Genomic DNA, 20,834 nt, shown 5'->3' on the forward strand with positions numbered 1-20,834 from the left:
ACCCCCACCATTTTATGGAAAAAGAAATTGAGGTTCAGAGAGGACAAGTAATTTGGCAAAGATTACAGAGCTCAGGCCAGACAAGGTGGCTCACGCCTGTAATCCCACCACTTTGGGAGGCTGAGGCGGGCGGATCACCTGAGATCAGGAGTTCAAGACCAGCCTGGCTAACATAGTGAAACCTCATCTCTACTAAAAATATAACAATTAGCCAGGCGTGGTGGCACAGGCCTGTAATCCCAGCTACAGGGGAGGCTGAGGCACAAGAATTGCTTTAACCCGTGAGGCAGAGGTTGCAGTGAGCCGAGATAGCACCACCGCACTCCAGCCTGAGTGATAGAGTAAGACTCCATCGCAAAATAAATAAATAAAATAAGAAAAGAAAAGAAACAAACAAACAAACAAAACCACAAAGATTACAGAGCTCATATATGGCAGAGCCAAGAATCTTACCCTGACCTGTCGGCTTCTAGAGCCTTGATACTCAAAGTTGGTCAAGCAGCATCAGCATCACCTAGGAGCTTATTGGAAACACATGTTAGGACCCCCCCCCCAGGACCTATTAGATCAGAATCAGTATTTTTATAGCATCACCAGGTGATTATTTTGCACACTGAAGTTTGAGAAAAGCTGTCTGCTGTCCTAGAGCTTGTGTGGCCGCGGCCTTTGTCCTCCAGGTGGAAGCAGTCCTGAGGGCACGGGTTTAATGCACAGGCATTGACAGAGGCTTGGCTGATTGGTGACTGTTGCCCAGCATACATGGGCAAGAGCATATGCAATTGACCATTGTAGAATGGGGTTGAGGATACAACCAACCCCAGATTGCTGCTATCAAGCACAGTCATTGGGATGTCCCATTCTTCAGCCCCTCAAGACAACATTACCAGTGGGAAGAAATCTTTGTAAAATGTTTATTTTTCTACTATGTATAATTTACATTCAGCTAAATACTCAAGTTTTACTTGTGTAATCACCACCCCTATGAAGGCACCAACATTCCTGGCACTCCAGATGGCTCTCTCCCACTCTATCCCCCTCAAAATCAACACCCTCTAAAATGACCTCTATTAGCATAGATTCAGTTCACCTGTTTCTAAACTTCAACTAACTAGAATCACCCTGAATGTTTTCTTTTGCATTCATGTAGCTATGACATTCAGCCATGTTACTGTATATTTCAGTATTTCATTCTCTTTCATTACTCAGTAGTACTCCATACGTGAACACACCACAGTTTCTGTGTTGTTTCTGTTTGGGGGATGTTATTAATAAAGCTGCTATGGATATTTCTGAACGTGTTTTTGGGTGAACATGCATACTTATTTCTCTTACATTAAGTGCACAAGCATGGAATTGCTTTTACTCAGCATATATTAAGTTGTTTTGTTGTTGTTAGTTTGGGTTTTTCTTTTTGAGACAGAGTTTCTGTCTGTCACCCAGGTTGGAGTGCCCGGGCGTGATCTCAGCTCACAGCAACCTCTGCCTCCTGGGTTCAAGAGATGCTTGTGCCTCAGCCTCCCAAGTAGCTGGGATTACAGGCACACACCACCTTGCCCAGCTATTTTGTGTGTGTGTGTGTGTGTGTGTATTTTTAGTAGAGATGGGGTTTCGCCATGTTAGCCAGGCTGATCTCAAACTCCCTATCTCAAGTGATCCACCTACCTTGGCCTCTAAAAATGGGATTACAGGTGTGAGCCACTGCACCTGGCCCAGCATATATTAAGTTATATTAGCTACTGTCAAACAGTTTTTCCAAGTGGTTGTACCAATTTATACTGCTGCTAAAATGTGTGAGAGTGGGGACTCCTTTTTAAGCCTAGCCCCATAGTTAGCCAGGATTCCATTACTCTTTACTAAGTTGCTCTCCTTTGGAAAGGGAAAGAGAGATTTTCTCCTAATTTCTTATCTAAGAAATGATGGCATTACACATCATCTGAAATCGATAGATTGTCAATACCTGGTTGTTTGCCTTCAGATATCAGGTACAGAGCCCTTTTATGACACACCAGAAAAGACACTTGGTCCCAATGAGCTGCAACAATTGCAACTATATATTAATAGCTTCTGTTCATGTTAGAAAAAAGCTCCCAAAGATGTAATCAACCTTTACAAACATATGGGGCAAATTTCAGGGCTGTGCATGGGGAATTCATGGCACAACTCACATTAGTGATAACCTGAAATAATAGGAACTCTGTAAAATTACACCCCTGAGGTCTTCTCCACATCGGAGGCCATATATTAACACTCACACCTCCCTCCTGGGACCCTTTGGTTGACTGGAAAGAGGCGAGACTTGGGTCTCAGAAGTACGGTCAGGGGCACAAAGCCCACACTAATCGCTCACTGACCCTTGACCAGCCATTTAGCCTTTCTACAACTCAATGTCCCTTCCAATAAAACGGGCGGCCTGACTTTCAGACTTTCCTGTTTCCCCTCCCCGCTCTTAGCCTGCACATTCTGTTTCTCCATTCATTTTTTTAAAGACTTTTTATTTTGAAGTAACTTATAGAATTGAAGAATAGAAGGAACTCCTTCCTACCCCTTGCCCAGCTTCACCAATTAACATTTTGCCATATTTGTTGTATCACTCTGCTGTCTAAATAAATATCGTCTTCCCCTAAAACATTTGAGAGTTCATTGTAGACATCACACCCACTTACCCCTAGTATTTCAGCATGCATTTCCTTAGAAAAGGACACCATTTTATGTAAGAGAAAATAGAACTGTATTTAATATCAATGTTTATTTTTCTACTATGTATAATTTACATTCAGCTAAATATTCAAGTCCTACTTGTGTAATTACCACCCAGATGAAAGTATCAATACCCAGCACCCCAGATGGCTCTCCCCTACTCTCTCCCCCTCAAAATCAACACCCCCCAAAATGCACTATTCTGACGTGTTATCTAATACATAGTTCATATGTAAATGCCTCCAACTGTCTCGATAATGTCATTTGTACCACTCCCGCTTCTCCTTACCCAGGGGCCAGTCTAGGACCAGGCATTACATTTAGTGTACATGCATGTATTTTCTCTTTTAATCTAATACCGTTTTTTAGCCTTTCTTTCTCTTTCATGATATTGGCATTTTGAAGAGTGCAGACCACTGGTTCTATAGAATGCCCTTGAACTTGTCACTCTATAGACTCTTAGCACCCTCAGATTTGCAAATCCTCAGAAATGAAATCTTTTCTCCCCACTACGCTTTTGTTTGCACAAAACCCTCCACCAGTTGTTTGCACAAAACCCTCCACCTGGAATCCCCTTTCCTTTCTCTTTCACTGGGCAATTCCTACTCAACTTTCTCTGATACCCTTTTTTATGGCCCCCTGGGACTAAGATGAAAGTCCCTCCTATAGGCTTTTACCACCCAAGCTTGGCCGATCTGAGCATCTGTCAAACTCTACTGTGCACAGTGGCTCCCACCTGAAATCACAGCAACTTGGGAAGCTGAGGCAGGAGGACTCCTTGAGTTCAGGAGTTTGAGACCAGCCTGGGCAACATAGCAAGACCTTTTCTCTAAAAAATAAGTATACTCTGCTGTTGTTGACCACTGTCCCACCCAAGGCTCTCACTTCTGCCCAGTTCTGGCTCCCCCTAACAAGTTCAGCTCTGAAAGCCCAACTTCTTCTGCTACGTGTCCAGCATCCCTCTTTGAGTCATGGGTAACCTGGGGCATTGTAAAGTGCACCTGGCCTGTCAGGGGTGGCATGGCCTGTGTCACCAGCTAGTACTGGGGAAGCCCTCTGTAGATGGGGCCACCCTGCAGATGCCTGCAGACCACATGGAATACATTTGATCATAACAACTGCAGCAATAACAGCAATTTTAATAGCGAACTCATAGCACTTACTTGGTGCCATGTCTAAATTATTTACATATATTAAGTCACTATTGCTATGAGGTAGACATTTCAATAGTGTGCACCTGGAATAATCTGAAGGCTCCTTCATGCACAAGCCTGATGATTGATACTGGCTGTTGCCTGAGGGCCTAGTAACAGCTATCAGCGGGAATGCCTGGATGTACCTTCCCATGTGGCCTCAGCTTCCTTAAAATATGGTGGCTGAGTTCCAAGCGTGAGTGTCCCCAGGTAGAGACAGAGAGCCAGAAAGACCCTAGATCATTTATGACTTAGCTTTGGAAGTCACATAGAATCCCCTCTGCCATAGTCCTTTGGTCAGAGGAGTCACGAGCCCCCACTCATATTCAAGGAGAGAGGACACAGACACCCTCCTGTGGTGGGAGGAGTGGCAGCCACCTTGTGAGAAGAGTACGTGGGATGAGCTGTGGCATCTTTGGAAGATGCAGTTGGCCACTGCTTGTTAATGGGGAGGCAGGGATTTGAACCCACACGGCCAGGCCCCAGAGTCCATACTCTTAACCAGCCTGCTGCACTTGCTCCAGAGCAGGTGAGGCCAGCAGTTGGGAACACTGAGCCTGGGACTAGCGCCCTTGCAGGACCCCTTCTCTTGTCCACCCATTACTGTTTGAACCTCTTTCATGGACATCCATCCCAGAGCCTCAGGCCCCACTCCAGCCCCTTCTAGAACCTCTCTTTTATCTTCTTTCCCAATAGGCCTTGGAAGTCATTGAAATCAGTGCCCAATCATCAGCTACCAGAAGCCTAGCTCTGCTTTCCTTCCTTCTGGCACTCTTGAGTTGAGATGATGTTTGCTGCACTTATCAGGGACAGCTTCCTAGAAGAGTGCTCAGTTTTCCAGCTAAAATGGGCTGAATTTTTGAATATAATGAAGAAAGAAAACTTAAAATTATGGTTTCCATTTCAAGGCAGCTTGAGTAGCCATATTCTACACTAGCTCCCTCACCAGGCTCTTTGGGGCTTAGTCCGCCCTGTTGACATACAACCTGTCAAGCAGTAGGTGTTTTATTTATTTTATGAATGAATTAACAAAAAGAGCAAATATGTTTTGAAAGATTACTCTTTGCTAGGTACTACCTTATACGCTGCATAGATACTAACTCATTTAATCCTCACAAAGACTCTGTGAGGTCAATCTTATTAGTAACCTCATTTTATAGGCGGAGAAATGAAAAGATTAAGTAATTTGTCCAAGATTACAGAGCTAGTAACTGGTAGAGTCAACCATACTACCCCTCTTGACAAGGCAGGAAAGAAGGAAGGAAGGAAGGAAGGAAGGAAGGAAGGAAGGAAGGAAGGAAGGGAGGGGAAGAAAGAAAGGGAAGGGAAGGAAAGGGAAGGGAGAAACAGGAAGGAGGGAGGGAGGAAAAGGAGGGAAGGAGGGAGGAAAGTAGGGAGGGAGAAAGGAGGGAAAGAAGGAAGGAAGGGAGGGAGGGAGGGAGGCAGGGAGGAGGGAGGGAAGGGGAGAGGGAGAAAGGAAGGAAGGGAAGGGGGAAACAGGAAGGAGGAGGGAGGAAAAGGAGGGAAGGAGGGAGGAAAGTAGGGAGGGAGAAAGGAGGGAAAGAAGGAAGGAAGGGAGGGAGGGAGGGAGGCAGGGAGGGAGGGAGGGAAGGGGAGAGGGAGAAAGGAAGGGAAGGGAAGGGGGAAACAGGAAGGAGGGAGGGAGGGAAGAAAGAAGGAAAGGAGGGAGGGAGGAAGGGAGGGAGGGAGGAGGGAGGAAGGAGGAAAGGAGGGGAGGAAGGAAGGAAAGAAGGAAGGAAGGAAGGAAGGAAGGAAGGAAGGAAGGAAGGAAGGGAAGAAAGAAGGAAGGGAGAAAGCTAGCCAAGGCATCCTCCTGTCAAAATGTGAATGTTGTTTCCTGAAAGGTCACTACAAACATTTCCCGCCACAGTGCCCCATATTCCCACCTTTAAGCTCATGTCTTTAGACTAAGGTCACCAGATTACAAATGTCCTTCAGCGAGGACAGCATCAGGCCCTGGGCCAATGCTCATGTATTCCATCTGTAAGTGGGTGCATGCTTTGTCAGGGGTGCGGAACTTTGGACCATGAAACTGGCAAGTTTTGGGAGGTGGAGGAGAAAGCAAAGTTAAAGAATATATGTCAATGCTTTGCAAAGAAAACTATTTTTCTCTCTTCCAGGAGAAGACATCACCTCAGAGGACAACCTAATAAAAAAAAAAATTCTTTCCAGGGAGGATTACAAGAAAAAGCAGAGTTTTCAGAGCTGGGTAAAAAGAATCCCCAAAGAAACCCTTCACCTAGATCACACTATGGCCTGGGGCCTCCTGCTTTCAGGCTAAGGCTGCTAAAGATTTTTTGATAAGAAAAAAACAAAGAAGAGATAGCAGACTTGTAGGAGAGGATTAACTCAGGGGCAAAGTGACAAGGAGGAAAAGGAGGGTTAGGGTTGGCCATTAGTAATGGCAGTAGGTTACAGGAGGTTGGTCGTTACTAATGGCCAATGCTTGGCCTTGGGGGACGGAGGCCTTGGGGAAAGTCTAGCATAGGATGAGAAACTTGGAAGCCGAAGGTTAAGTTGCCAAACCCAGGTGGCACACCCAAACGTAGCCTAAGTGAATCAGGAAAGCCCCAACCTCTGAGTAATCCACACTAGGCAAGAGAGCTCCTGAAAAGCTGTATGCAAGTCCGAAGTTGGTCAAGGGAGACATGGTGCACAGTCATACATCACTTCACGAAAAGGCTATGTTCTGAGAAATGCATCATTGGGCAATTTCATCATTGTACAAGCATCTCAGAGTGCATTTACACAAACTTAGGTGGGAGAGCCTGCTACACACCTAGGCTAGATAGTGTAGCCTGTCGCTCCTAGGCTACCAACCTGTACAGCACGTAACTGTCCTGAACACCATAGGCAGTTGTAACACAGTGGTAAGTATTTGTGCAGCTAAACATAGAAAAAGTATAGTAAAAAACACTGTGTAAGAGATAATAAATGATACACCTGTATAGGGCACTTACCATGAATGGAGCTTGCAGGACTGGAAGGTGCTCTGGGTGAGTCATTGAGTGAGTGTGAGTGAATGTGGAGGTCTAGGACATTACTGTACCCTACAGTAGACTTTATAGGCACTGTACACTTAGGCTACACCAAATTTATTTTAAAATATACTTTTCTTTCTTCAATAATTAACCTTAGCTTACTGTAACTTTTCAACTTCATAAACTTTTAAATTTTTTTATAGCTTTTTGACTCTTTTCTAATAACACTTCAAACACAAACACAGGCCAGGCATGGTGGCTCACGCCTGTAATCCCAGCACGTTGGGAGGCTGAGGTGGGTGATCGCTTGAGCCCAGGAGTTCGAGACCAGCCTGGCCAACATGGCAAAATCTCGTCTCTATTTAAAAATACAAAAATTAGCTGGGTGTGTGGGTGCATGCCTGTAGTCCCAGCTACTTGGGAGGCTGAGGCACGAGGATCACTTGAACGCGGGAGGCTGAGGCTATAGTGAGCAGAGATTGTGCCACTGCACTCCAGCCTGGGTGACAGAGTGAGACTCTGTCTCAAAAAACAAAACACAAACACATTTTTCAACTGTACAAAAATATTTTCTTTCTTTGTATTCTTATTCTATAAGCTTTTTTCTATTTAAAAATTATTATTATTTTTTAACTCTTTAAACATTTTTTGAGAGGGTGAGGTAGGAGGATCACTTGAGGCCAGGAGTTCAAGATGAGCCTGGGCAACATACTGAGACCCCACTCCCTACAAAAGAAAAAAGAGCCAGGCATGGTGGCTCACAACTATAATCCCAGCACTTTGAGAAGCCAAGGTGAGAGGATCGCTTGAGGCCAGGAGGTTGAAACCAGCCTGTACCATATAGTGAGACCTTGGTCTCTACAAAAAACAATTTAAAAATTAGCTGGGCATGGTGGCTCTGGTATGTCGTTCCAGCTACTAGGATGACTGAGGTGGGAGGATCACTTAAGGCCGGAAGTCTGAGGCTGCAGTGGGCCCTGATTGCTTCACTGTCCTCCACCCTGGGTGACAGAGCAAGACCTTGTCTTAAAAAGACAAACAAAAAACCAAAAACAAACAAACAAAAAACCAAAGACACAAACATACATATTAGCCTAGGTCTGCGCAGGGTCAGGACCATCAAGACATCACTAGGTGACAGAAACTTTTCAGCTGTATTATAATCTTAGGAGACCACCATTGTATGTGCAGTCTATCATTGGCTGAAAAGTCATCTTGTGGCACAGGACTGTACACTCAAAAATAGTAGATAGCTGTATTGATTTGGGTTTCCTGAGGAGCAGCCCTTGAGACCAGGATCTCAGTGCAGGTGGTTTATTTGGGAGGTGAAACAGAAATGAGTAAGGAAGTGGAGAAATGAGACAGGCAAGAGCAGGCAGTTAATAAAGAATGAGTTATTGCCCCGCTACCACTGCCAGCAACTAGGGCTTCATCTCATGGGGATTTTTGCAGGGGCAGGGAGCCTATAAAGACCCCTAAATTCCCAAACATAGGGAATTCTGTAAACATATGATAGGATATGCTCTCAACAGAAAACGATGAAAAAACAAAAATAGATAATTTAATAAAAATTATTTATAAGCAATTTCTCACTGTAAGCAAAACTTTTACTTATCTGTTCTTCCTCAGATTTCTCCATGGTGAGCACCCACAGATGACTTGTTTAATACAAATGATAGACATTCCAAAAAACAAAACCAAAAAAGTACAACTCTAAAATATTTTAGGAGAATTTGCTAGATAAAAAAAAAAATGCTAAGGCAAATCCTGAAAAACAAAGCCTCCCTCCAATAAGGGCCTCATAGTTCCCTAGTTTATCTTTGATATGAAAATGCAATTTTGAAAGAGGGGTGGAATACTTCCATATAGACAGCTGGCTGAGAGCCAGATGCACCTCTTCCTGATACCAAAGGAAGCCAGGTGTTTGCTGATGCCTGTGGAATCCAGGCACACACACCCCCTGGCCACCTCTTGTCATCCCAAGACGAGGCACTGCTCCTCAGTGCACGTCAGTCTGCATGCAGCATCTGAAAAGTCAGGCCGGGGCCATTTTGCCCTGCCCTTCCCATCAGGCCCACGGCCTTGGCAAGCTGGAGCCTGTTTGCCTAGGCCTAGTGGAGTGGAAGCCTCTGCCGAGAGATCTGGAAGATCCTGTTGGGCAGGACCAACTTGATGGATGACCTGCTCATTGCCAAAGGAAGGTGGGGTGAGGGTGCAGATTCTCCTCCCTGAGACACCAAAACGTGCCCCAGGGGAGCTTAGGAAAATACCTGTTCTTCTCTCATACAGGGGTGTAGAGTTTCTTCCTGTCAAATGGCAGATGGCAATTATGGTGGCTTTAAATATTCCCGCACAGACTGGGGTACCTGAAAGCGTTTCAGAATCATGATGGGCGAAGCTGGAGGATGCATTTTCCTTTCTTGTGCACCAGATACAAAGACTCTCATCTCCAGGCACAGCAGGAAAGCATGCCAAGGGCGTCTTGGCACTTCTCCCGGAAGCGTAAGGGGTCCCCTCCTTCATTCAGGCACCAACCTCCTTGCTCCTCACCCCCAACTCTGCCATGGCCAGCCCAAACTATCTTCTCTCCTCTCCCATACGTCATCTTCCCTTCCTCTGAAAAACATTCCATCAAAGTTCACATTGCTCATTGCCTAGGGTTCAGCTTAATAATCATGGGAGAAAATGATCTAATAAACCGATTCAAACTAAGTATTAACAAATAAGAACACCTTAATGTACTCAGCCAAAGGAATGAATCTCAAAGAGATGAATTTTACCATTTGGTGGCAGGCCAGTGAGCAGAGGCTTGTTTTGTTAAAGGCCTTCCTAAAATAATCCCAAACCAGAACACCTAGCAACTGGAAACTGGCACTGCCCACCATAATTTCATAGGTAACATAATCTGTTAGAATGCTAAGGGAACTTGAAGACTACATCATAAAATTAGTAAACATGATTTGAGTAATTTTTATGCTGGACAAATTATCTTTTTTTATTCCAGGCAATAGATATTCTCACCCCATTTTATAGATGTAGAAGCTGTGGCTTAGAGAGGTTAAGTAACCTTCCTATGACCACACTGCAACTGAGGAAGCTGAGGTCTGAACCCTGAAAGCCTGGCTTTAGTCTGCACTCTTCTATGCATTACTGTCTTCCACTTCTTTTTGCAGCCTAGAATACTGAGATTGTATGAGGATTGGAAATGCAGAGACTGACGAGTGAATGAGCAAGGCCAGAATCTTCCTACTTCTTGGCACTAGTTCTCTTTTATCAGAAAACAGGAAGTGCAATTCTATGAGTCACAGAGGTCAGAAGCAGGTAGGGAGAGCCTGACAATTACTTCTCACTAATTGGTATTCAATGTCTTTTAACCATGGCAACCTTTGTTCAAATGAGATCTTACTTGGAAGTCCAATATATTCTGCAGATAAAAGTGAGTTCCTTGGGTTAAAGGTGTAAGAGGACAGCCCAAACTTTAATCTTGAACCTACAGTGGTCCCTGTGGTTTTTCCATGGAAGCCCTAGGCCTTGAGAAGCAGATATGGAAAATCACTCCTTGTTATTGATTGCAAAAATTGCCAAAATGCATGGCAGCTTTTCCCATCAAGAGGTAGAGCCATTTTCTCTACTCCCAGAATTGGGGTGGGCCTTGTGACTTGCTTTGACTGATAGAATGCAGCAAAAGTGACATGGTGCCAGTTCTCAGCTGACGCCTCCAGAGACTTCGTGCTCTTCTGTGCTTGCTCTTGGAACCCTTCCACCACCAAGTGAGCAAGCCCAGGTTGGCCTGCTGGACAGTGACAACCTCAGCCATCTCAGCCCAGCTCTCATGGTGCGAGAGCAGGATGGCCTGCTGGATGGCAACAGCCCCAGTCATCGCATCTGAGACCATTGCAAGCCAACCTGGCAGCTGTTCATGCCCATCTGAGACCAGCCCAGCACAGACCCAAAGGACTGCCCAGTTGAGGCTGGCCAAATTGCTGACCTACAAAATTGTGAGCTAAAGGTGAGTAAATGATGTTTTAAGCTATCAAGTTTTGGAGTCATTTGCTATGCAGCAATAACTAATGGATATAGTTCCCCAATAGAAGAATCTCAAAATGATGCCAAGGTCTTCCCCTTGGGTCTCCAAATGTGGAGGAATGGCACAGCAAGGAGTCCCTCCCCAGACATCCCCTATCCCCAATCCTAACCCAAGCCCCCCAAATCCACCTCAGCCTTAGGATGTAATGGGGAAAGGACAGACATCCCCAGCTGCCCTTATTGCAAACAGAATGACAATCACAGAGCGGGAGATGAAAGACTCCTTTACATGATTCTACAAGAGCCAAACCTCCATCTAAAGAATTCAGTTCAAAATCCACTTGTGTGGAGAGGGGGTCCAGCTGTTTCCTGCAAGAACTTCAAGGCTTGTGGCATCCTCAAAGCCCGGAGTTGGGGGAGAAGCAGCAGAAAGAAGGGGAGAGGGCCTTAAAGGTTAAACCTGGCACATTAAAGCTGCTCAGGAAACACCAAAAAAATGTAAATGAACATTTTTAGCTGCAGTGGGAGAAAGGCAGCCCCGAGGCCCGGGGTTGATCTTTCAGAGTATCGGGCATACTGCAAAGCTGTCTCCATTTATTTACTTCTAATTGAAAGCTGGCGTGCTGAGGGTTACTCCACCCAGGCGTGAAGCGTAGCCATCCGTGAAAGATTTCCCAAGACCTCTCCCTCCGCAGAAGCATCCTTCATGTGCTTGAAAGGGAAAATGTCAAGGGGGCACTAAATTAAAACTCAGTTTTGTCTTTGAAAAATAGATTCAATCCTCAGTAGGACTTGGTTGGAGAGATACTAGCATTAGCATAATTTCTCAATGCATTTTATAGGCCAGTCAGAAAAAAAAGGATATTCAGAAAATCTAGCAGGGAAAAAAAAAAAAGGTCTCATGGGGGCCACACATGCTATTTTTCACAGAGAGAGACTCCTGGGACTCATGGTTGACAATGGGTGGTTTTCTCAGTGAAATTTTACCTCTTCAGGGATGGTTTCAACACAATTGGTCAGCTGGTGGTAAATGCCATCCAAGAAAAATAAGTTGGCTGGCTTTCATGACTGTCAGCCATATCCAAGTTCATTAGTTGACTCACTCATTCACTCCCTTCATGGATTCAACAAACAGTTATTGAGTGCCTGTGATGTGCGAGGCACCGTGCTGGCTACTGGGTATAAAACGGTGCCCATGACAGCCCACTCAATGCCTACAGTCTACTGGGAACGAGAGACAGGCCAGTGTGTTAAGAGAGTCCTCCATCGATGTGAGAGTGCCCTCTGGAAAGCCTTCTGTGAGTCAGTTTTGCATGTAAGCCAGGTGGATTAAAACTCTGGCCCATTCAGCGGGTGCCCATCAAGCAGCATTGGAAACATGTGAGCTCGCGTGTGGCTGCCTACTTCTCTTCTTGCCTTTTTTCTTAGGCAAACTTTATCATTAGTGAATAAAGACTGGAGTCAGGCAGATGTCCATCCAAACGCAGCGTCCATCTTACTATTGATGTAGTCTCAGGCAAGACACCTGACTCTCAGAGCCTCATGTTGCTCATTGGTAAAACAAGGACAACAGCAGGCCTATGGCAGAAACCACCTGCCTCATCTTAATTTCCCTTTTTTTTTTTTTTAAGGAAAAGAGCTTTGGCATTACTAAGCACTGCAGTGAGCCTGGCTAAGAGACTATCTTAACCAGCCCACCTCGTGGCTAGGTATGGCCATGCGAGCAATCTCTGGCCCATAAGATGTAAGTGGAGTTGTTGGGTGGGGTTTCTGGGAAAGTGTAATAAAGGGGGATTTGTTGAGCTGGCACTTAAAACAACTTTTTTGGCCTCCCTCTCTTCCTTCATAGTCAGAAATGTAGAGATAATGGCTGAAGCTACAGCAGCCACATTGGACCATGAGGTAACCTTGAAGATGGAACACCTGCACTAAAAAAGAAAAAGAGCCCGAGACTGTGATGACCAGAGCTACTATTAAGCCCATGGCTACCAAGCTCCCGGCTTTTTGTGTGTGTGAGAAAAATTATCTTTTAAATCATTGTTATTCCTGGTTTCTTTCTAAAAACTAAAGGCAATTCCTAATACAAGTAGTCATACATGTTACTGTGGTCATTGAATGAGATCATTCATGTAGAGTGCTTAGCACACAGCACCTGGCCCACAGTGAGCTCTGAGGGCGGAAGAGTTTGCGTTGTTCTTATGCACATGAAATATTTACATCATCTTAGTCAGCTCGGGCTGTTATAACAAAATACCATAGACTGGATGGCTTAGGCAACAGATATTTATTTCTCACAGTTCTTAAGACTGTGAAGTCAAAGACCAGGGTGCTGGCCCATTTGGTTCCCTGATGAGAGGTCTCTTCCTGGCCTACAGATAGTCACCTTCTCACTGTGTGCTCACATGGTGGAGAGAAAGGGAAAGAACTCTGCTCCCTTTTCCTATTTGTAAAAGGACACTCATTGCATCAGGGGGACCCCAGTCTCATGACCTCATCTAAATCTAACCACGGTTGGGCACAGTGGCTCATGCCTGTAATCCCAGAACTCTGGGAAGCCAAGGCAGGAAGATTGCTTGAGCCTAGGAGTTTGAGACCAGCCTGGGCAACATGGCAAACCCCATCTCTATCAAAAAATTCAAAATTAGCCAGGTGTGGTGGCACTATGCCTGTGGTCCCAGCTACTTGGGAGGCTGAGACGGGAGGATCACCTGAGCCCAGGGAGGTCAAGGTTGCAGTGAGCTATGATTGCACCACTGCACTCCAGCCACAAAGTGAGAGACTATCTCAAAAAAACCAAACAAATAAATAAAATGAACCTAACCACCTCCCAAAGGCCCCACATCCAAATATCATCATTTTGGAGGTCAGGACTGCAATGTATGAACTTAGGGGAAACACAGACTTTCAGTCTACAACTTCCATGGACCCTACCAAAAGCGTATATCTGAGTTTGCTTAATTTACATTAGCACAAGTGGGAAACCTCCTGGGTTATAGTTGAGTCCTGAGGGTTATGATAAGGGGAGATGAGAATACCGGAGGACTAAGAGTGTAATGTGATGACTGGGCATTGGAGATTGTGCCCATAACCCATTCTTTCCTGAAGCACTTCAATGGGAGGGTCAGTCATTCATCAAAGCCATTCCTAATTCATGAAAGTAAAACCACAACATCTGATTAAGAAAAGAAGACTTCAAACTATGAAATTGATGGTCGAACCACACATCCATCATGCATGTGATTTTTTGCTTTATAGATAACATAATAACCACAGTAGGGACTGCATTGAGTATGTTCCAGGTACTGTCCTGGGTCTTGTCAAGGGAGCAAATCAGTCAGCAGCCAGCAGAAGCAGAGGGTGCACTCGAATTGGGAGCTTTGAGAACAGCTCAATAGAGAGACCATTTGCAAAGGTGTGGGTGAGATGTAGAGAAAACACAGGTGACAGTGGGGCTGACAACCTCTGGGACTGAAGCAACAAAGAGACAGAGCCTTTACCAGGGCTTTTGGAGAGGGCTGCACAGAAGGAGCTAGGGCCTTTGGTGACAAGACATGGCCAGCTCACGCTGACCCTAGCAGAGTCACTGCTCTCCTGCTCCAGCCTCATGTTTTTCATAGGCTGAAACCTACCAGAACCAGAGGGCAGTGGAGCCCCATGACCACAACCCACCTGAGTCAGATCAGCCTCTCAGACACTGAGCAGGGTCAAAAAAAGTAGAGAGTGACTGGGTCGGGGGAGCATTGGGCTTTATTCACTTAATCCTCAACAACCACCTTATGAATGAGGTACCATTATTACCTCCCTTTTACAAATGGGGAAACTGAGGCCCAGCGAGAACCATGAAACTATTTACATATTTAAAATATGTAAATTCCTAAAGAAGTACTACTTAGATCCTCTAAAATGAGATGATGATTTCCCATTACCCAAATTATTGAAAGTAAGCTATTTCTATTGAGTTGTAAATACAAGTCTATATTAGAGTTTAACATACATGACAGCGCATGCTCCCATGAGGTGCATATTCTGATGATTTCAGTTTTACTGTTGAAGAACCAGAGGCTTAATGAGGTTGAACTATGTGACTTCTAGGATCCTTTGAAATCGAAATAGTGTCTAATGCAGTGACTACTTTAACCATTACTTTTGATTTGTAAAAACAGAACTATAAAAAGTTCCCACCACTAACAACAAAAATTTGTGCTGAAATAACAAAACTCTTTCCATTGAAATTTATCACTGCAGTAAATCCTTCCATTAAGTGACACTAAGGTGATTGACATCAGTGAGAATAGCACCAGCAATAGAAAATCAGGGGCAAATATGTTCTGCCCCTCTTAATTGTATTCCTGGCCATCATACCTAAAACTCCCACTTTCATCCCTCCTCTACATTCTAAGACCGAAGTTTCTAGGAGAAAAAGAAAAGGTTTTCCTGAAGCAATGACATCTCACAAGGTTGGCCATGGTATTAGTTGAGATTTTGCCCGGTACAAACTAAAGGAAATCCAACTCAGACTTGCTAAAGCTAAAAAGACAATCTGTTAGCTCGTGTCCTAGGATAAGGCTGGCTTCAGGTATCCATTGATTCAGGGCTCAAAGGGTGTCACCAGGAACCAGCTTCCCTCTCTGTGTCTTGACAGTACTCGCTTGATGTTGGCCTCATTCTAAGCCTCATGTAGTTGCCAAGTGGCTGCCAACAGCTCCTTGGACCACACTCCATCCAGCATCATATCCAGCAGAAAAGCAGGATTGTACTGCTTCAGTAATTCAAATGAAAATCCTAGCATTGAGTCTTTTGGGCCCTGATTGGCATGGTGTGGATCACACAGCTACTATGGTCAAGGGAATGGAATATCCCAATGGGGGCAGGGTTTGACCCTCTGCTATACCACAAGGACTGAGACTGGAAAAGGGATGATCCTATTGAAGCATGAGGGCTGCTGCCAAAAGAATGGAGAAAGGATGCTGGGGAAAAAACAGCCCATGTCTGCCATAGTCATCAATACCTTATCAACAGTCATCAATACCAGAAATATGGACCAGGGAACCTCCACAACCCAGAAACTGGCTACAGGAATCCCAAAGTTCTCCAAGCCACAGAATTTGGGGATATATCAGTAATCTCCTCTTCCCACTCACCTCCCCAAGCTGTTCCCACCTATCCCAACCTTCTTAACTTGGAGAAGGGGCTACAAAGGTGGAAAATGTGCCTCCCAACACAATCCCCTTCAGTTTTCCACTCTGTTCTTAGAGGATTCCTCCCCTTGTCCCTTGCGTCTGAGCTTGAATGTGATGTTTTCCCTGAAGCCATCTCTAATAAAATCCATACCTTCCCAACTTCCCCAAGAGTCCAATGTCCCTCTTTTATGTACTCAACAAAATTTGTACATACATCGTATTGAAAGTATTTATTGACACACCTGTCCCTCATATTCGGCACTCACACACGCTCACTCCACTCACACCTAATGGAATTAGAAGCTGTTTGAGGGCAGAGGTTTGTTTTCGTTCTTCTCTGAGCCCCTAACGTGCAGCGTAACATCAGGGATAGTATTCAGGAATGAATGAATGAATGGAAACTTTCTACAGCTCTATACCATTAAGCAAACATCACAGCATGCATTAGCACATTTAGTCAATCAACATTATTTAGTAAACTCCTATTGTATAGACAACAGACACAAACAAATGATTGAAAATAAAATCAGTAAAAGGAAAAGCAATGGTATGTGTACTATCCTCATTTCAAAATAGCAAAGCCCTGAAATAAAAAAGAACGTGCTTTTTTTTTTTTCTTTTTCTTTTTGAGACAGTCTCACTCTGTTGCCCAGGTTAGAGTGCAGTGGCACAGTCTCGGCTCACTGCAACCTCCATCTCCCAGGTTCAAGCGATTCTCCTGCCTCAGCCTTAGTAGCTGGAATTACAAGTACACGTCACCATGCTCGGCTAATTTTTGTATTGTTATTTTTGTATTTGTATTTGTATTTATTTATTTTTCTTTTGGAGACAGAATCTTGCTCTGTCACCCAGGCTGGAGTGCAGTGGCACGATCTCAGCTCACTGCAACCTCCACCTCATGGATTCAAGTGATTCTTATGCCTCAGCCTCCTGAGTAGCTGGGATTACAGATGTGCACCACCATGCCTGGCGAATTTTTCTTTTTTTTTTTTTTTTTTTTTTTGAGATGGAGTCTGGCTGTGTTGCCCAGGCTGGAGTGCAGTGGCCGGATCTCAGCTCACTGCAAGCTCCGCCTCCCGGGTTTACCCTATTCTCCTGCCTCAGCTCCCCGAGTAGCTGGGATTACAGGCGTCCGCCACCTCGCCCGGCTCGCTTTTTTTGTATTTTTTAGTAGAGACGGGGTTTCACCATGTTAGCCAGGATGGTCTCGATCTCCTGACCTCGTGATCCGCCCGTCTCGGCCTCCCAAAGTGCCGGGATTACAGGCTTGAGCCACCGCGCCCGGCCGCCTGGCGAATTTTTCTTTGTACTTTTAGTAGAGACGGAGTTTTGCCATGTTGCCCAGGTTGGTCTCGACCTCCTGAGCTCAGGCAATTCGCCCACCTCAGCCTCCCAAAGTGCTAGGATTACAGGCGTGAGCCACCACACCCAGACTAATTTTTACATTTTTAGTAGAGATGGGGTTTCACCATGTCGGCGAGGCTGGTCTTGAACTCCTGACCTCAAATGACCTGCCCAGTTCAGCCTCCCAAAGTGCTGGGATTACAGGCGTGAGCCACTGTGCCCGGCTGTACATGTACTCTTGTGAGGGCGCTATACCCTCAGGAAGGGGAAAGAGGCCTAAAAGAGCCTGAGAAGCCACTGTGATGTCTGGGGGAGGAAACGTGCTGGGTTTGTCCCCCAGGTGCAATGCTCACCATGGTCTAGGGGCATATCAATTAGTTGTGAAAGCACAAGTCAGAGATCAGATTTCAAAGACAGAGTCCTGTGCTGGAGTCTTGACTTTGCTCCTTCCTGCGGGATCTCAGTCAGGGTATTCAACCTCTCTGGGCCTCCATTTTCTTGTTTGGAAAATGGGGACCATCACCCCACGAGCTGCTCAGGCCTCTATTGACCCACTATCCTTGATGTCTCTCTTCTTTTTCTCCCACACCTTCAATCTGTCAGTGAGCCCACCCGCTACGTCTAGACTCCTACTTCCAAACTTCCATCTGGACCACCACTGTGACCAGAACCCCTTGAAAAATACTCAGTTCCTTAAGTTCTATTACCAACTGGTAGAGTTAGGTGGGGCAGTGAGCTTCACTTCCAACACTCATCTGAGCCTGTCTGTGCCTGAGCCAGGATGGAGAGGGAGAACCATACCCTGAGCAGCAGCTTCCTGGCCAGTTTCCTTCCTTCCGTATCCTGTCGCGGCCCTTTCAACCTCTTCCCTAGCCAGCCCCCAAAGCAATGGTGTAAACACAGAGTCAGATCCCAGCTTCTCCTGCCTAATACTCCAGGGGCTTTCCCCATGGCCGCAAAGCCCTCCATGCTTAACCCAGCTTCCTTCCCTGCCATGTGGACTCCACTCCCCACCCATCTGCTTCCTCTGTTCCAGCTTGCTGGCCTTTATTCTCCGCCTGCACGTGCCCAAGGTGCTCCCATCTTGGGACTCTGCCCCTGCTTATTCCCTCTGTAGGAGAGCTCGCTCCTGTATCTTTTCTGCTGAATCCTTGGTGACAATCAGCAATCAGCTCAGTGGGGCCTTCCCTGACCACTCATTCTAAATTGAGCAGAGCACAAGCTCTCTCTGCCACCTTCCTCTTTTATTTTCTTCATAACACTGATTGCTACTTCAAGCCATCTAACTCATTTGCTTAATTGCACATGAACTAGAATGTAAGCTTCACAAAGGCAGGGATGAAATTCGTCTTGTTCACCACTTTGTCTCCAGACCCTAGAATAGCGCCTGACACATAATAAATGCTCAATAAATATTTGATGAATGAAAGAAGGAAGGAAAGAAAGGAGGGAGGGAAGGAGCACCTCCCTCAAAGGGTGATTATAAAGACTCAAGCATTTACATAAAGCACATAGATCATAAATCCAGGCACAGGCCAGGAACTATGACTCAAGCCTGTAATCCCAGCACTTTGGGAGGCTGAGGTAGGCGGATCATTTGAGGTCAGGAGTTCAAGACCAGCCTGGCCAACATAGTGAAACCCTGTCTCTACCAAAAATACAAAAATTAGTGAGGCGTGGTGGTACACGCCTGTAATCCCAGCTACTTGGAAGGCCGAGGTAGGAGAATTGCTTGAACCTGGGAGGCAGAGGTTGCATTGAGCTGAGATCGCACCACTGCACTCCAGCCTGGGTGATACAGCGAGATTCCATCTCAAAAAATCAACCAATCAATCAATCAGTCGGTCTAGGCACATAGCCTGGACCCAAGGAAGTACTTAATACATGGTCTTTATTATTCAGTTTCTAGGGTAGAAGAGTGGGTAGAATGCCCACATGCACACACATGCACACATACACACACACATGCACACACGTGCACACATGCACACACACACGAACACATGCGAGGAAGGAAAGCAGAGGAAGTGCTCCCACGTTGCCTGGACTCACCTGGCTTGTGCAGAGAACATTTGAGGCCCCTGACTAAACAGCAACCCCCTGAGCTTCCCTGGATCTGATGCTTGAACCCAGTTCAGACCCTGAGAGTTTGGAGTTCATTTTCTTTTGGCAAACCATCAGCTTTTCTTTTCTAAGGGAAAAAATAAAATACAAAAAGACACTCACATAACATCTTGGAGATCAAATGGCTCTTGGAAAACTGCATTTTGATGAGTGAGGGAATCAAAACCATATGGATTAAATTCTCCTTAGATCTCCTAGGGGGAAATGGGAGCAGGGAGCAGGGTTAGGGCAGAAGGGCTGGTGGTGGAAGCCAGCATTGATTTTTACCAACACAAAGACGGTGCAGGAAGGACCCACCGAGGTGTCTCAGGTCCTTCAAAGCAATTTGTTGACCATACTCCAACTGGCTCAACAAGGAGGAAAATGTGAACTTAAAAAAACACAAAACACCCTGTTTCTTTTCTTCTGGTTTCCCCTTCCCCATTTGGCTGAGCACTGGGGTCTTGTTAGTGACCAGCAAAAGGGTAGTGGATGGACATTAAGCTTGTATAATTTATTTCAGAAATCAGCCTTTAAGTTTCTCCCTGAGGAAAGGGTCTGAAATACCTGCTGAAGCCAAATATTTGTAAACTGGTCCTCAAGGTGAGTGTTTTTGTTTTGTTTTGTTTTGTTTTGTTAAGACAGGGTCTCACTCTGTCACCCAGGCTGGAGTGTGGTGGCCTGATCACAGTCCACTGCAGCCTCCACGTCTTGGGCTCAAGCAATCCTCCCACTTCAGCCCCTCGAGAAGCTGGAATTACAGGCCTGTGACACTGCGCCCGGTTAAGTTTTTACAATTTTTTGTAGAGATGAAGTCTCACTATGTTGCCCATACGGGAGTGTTTGTTCATTTTTATTTATTTATTGTTGAGACGAAGTCTCACTCACTCTGTCGCCCAGGCTGGAGTGCGGTGGCACAATCTCAGCTCACTGCAACCTCTGCTGCCCAGGTACAAGCAATTCTCCCACCTCAGCCTCCCGAGTAGCTGGGATTACAGGTGCACGCCATCATGCCCAGGTAATTTTTGTATTTTTAGTAGAGATGGAGTTTCACAGTGTTGGCCAGGCTGGTCTTGAACTCTTGACCTCAAGTGATCCGCTCACCTCAGCCTCCCAAAGTGCTGGGATTACAGGTGTGAGCCACCACGCCTGGCCTTGGAGTGTTCATTTTTTAATGGTCATGTTCCTATCCACATTCTGCTAATGCTGGCATGTTGCAGAAGGCAGACTGGAAGAGACTGGATAAATAAAGCATGATTCATGCTGTCGTTTGCCGCAAGAGGAACAAG

At 45.5% G+C, this 20,834-nt stretch overlaps 1 protein-coding gene and 1 long non-coding RNA gene across 5 annotated transcripts in view; one reads left to right on the forward strand and one right to left on the reverse strand.

The window, feature by feature from the left end:
• SHQ1 (SHQ1, H/ACA ribonucleoprotein assembly factor) overlaps positions 1-20,834 on the reverse strand; it is a 377,353-nt gene that overhangs the window by 144,632 nt on the left and 211,887 nt on the right. For all 4 annotated transcript variants that reach the window (XR_004436966.1, XR_004436967.1, XR_004436968.1 and 1 more), the window contains exon 12: positions 19,495-19,633. Coding sequence is in view for 1 of the 4 variants with exons in the window: in XM_033210462.1 (XP_033066353.1) it covers positions 19,528-19,633 (106 nt within the window). In the remaining 3 variants the exon portion in view is untranslated. The remainder of the gene's footprint in view (positions 1-19,494; positions 19,634-20,834) is intronic.
• On the forward strand, positions 10,059-13,004 carry LOC117083141. Its single transcript, XR_004436969.1, has 2 exons — positions 10,059-10,901; positions 12,768-13,004. It is a non-coding gene; the product is annotated as an uncharacterized LOC117083141 (long non-coding RNA).

The sequence above is a fragment of the Trachypithecus francoisi genome, unplaced genomic scaffold (genome assembly GCF_009764315.1).
Source record: "Trachypithecus francoisi isolate TF-2019V2 unplaced genomic scaffold, Tfra_2.0 Lachesis_group0, whole genome shotgun sequence".
NCBI lineage: Eukaryota > Metazoa > Chordata > Mammalia > Primates > Cercopithecidae > Trachypithecus > Trachypithecus francoisi.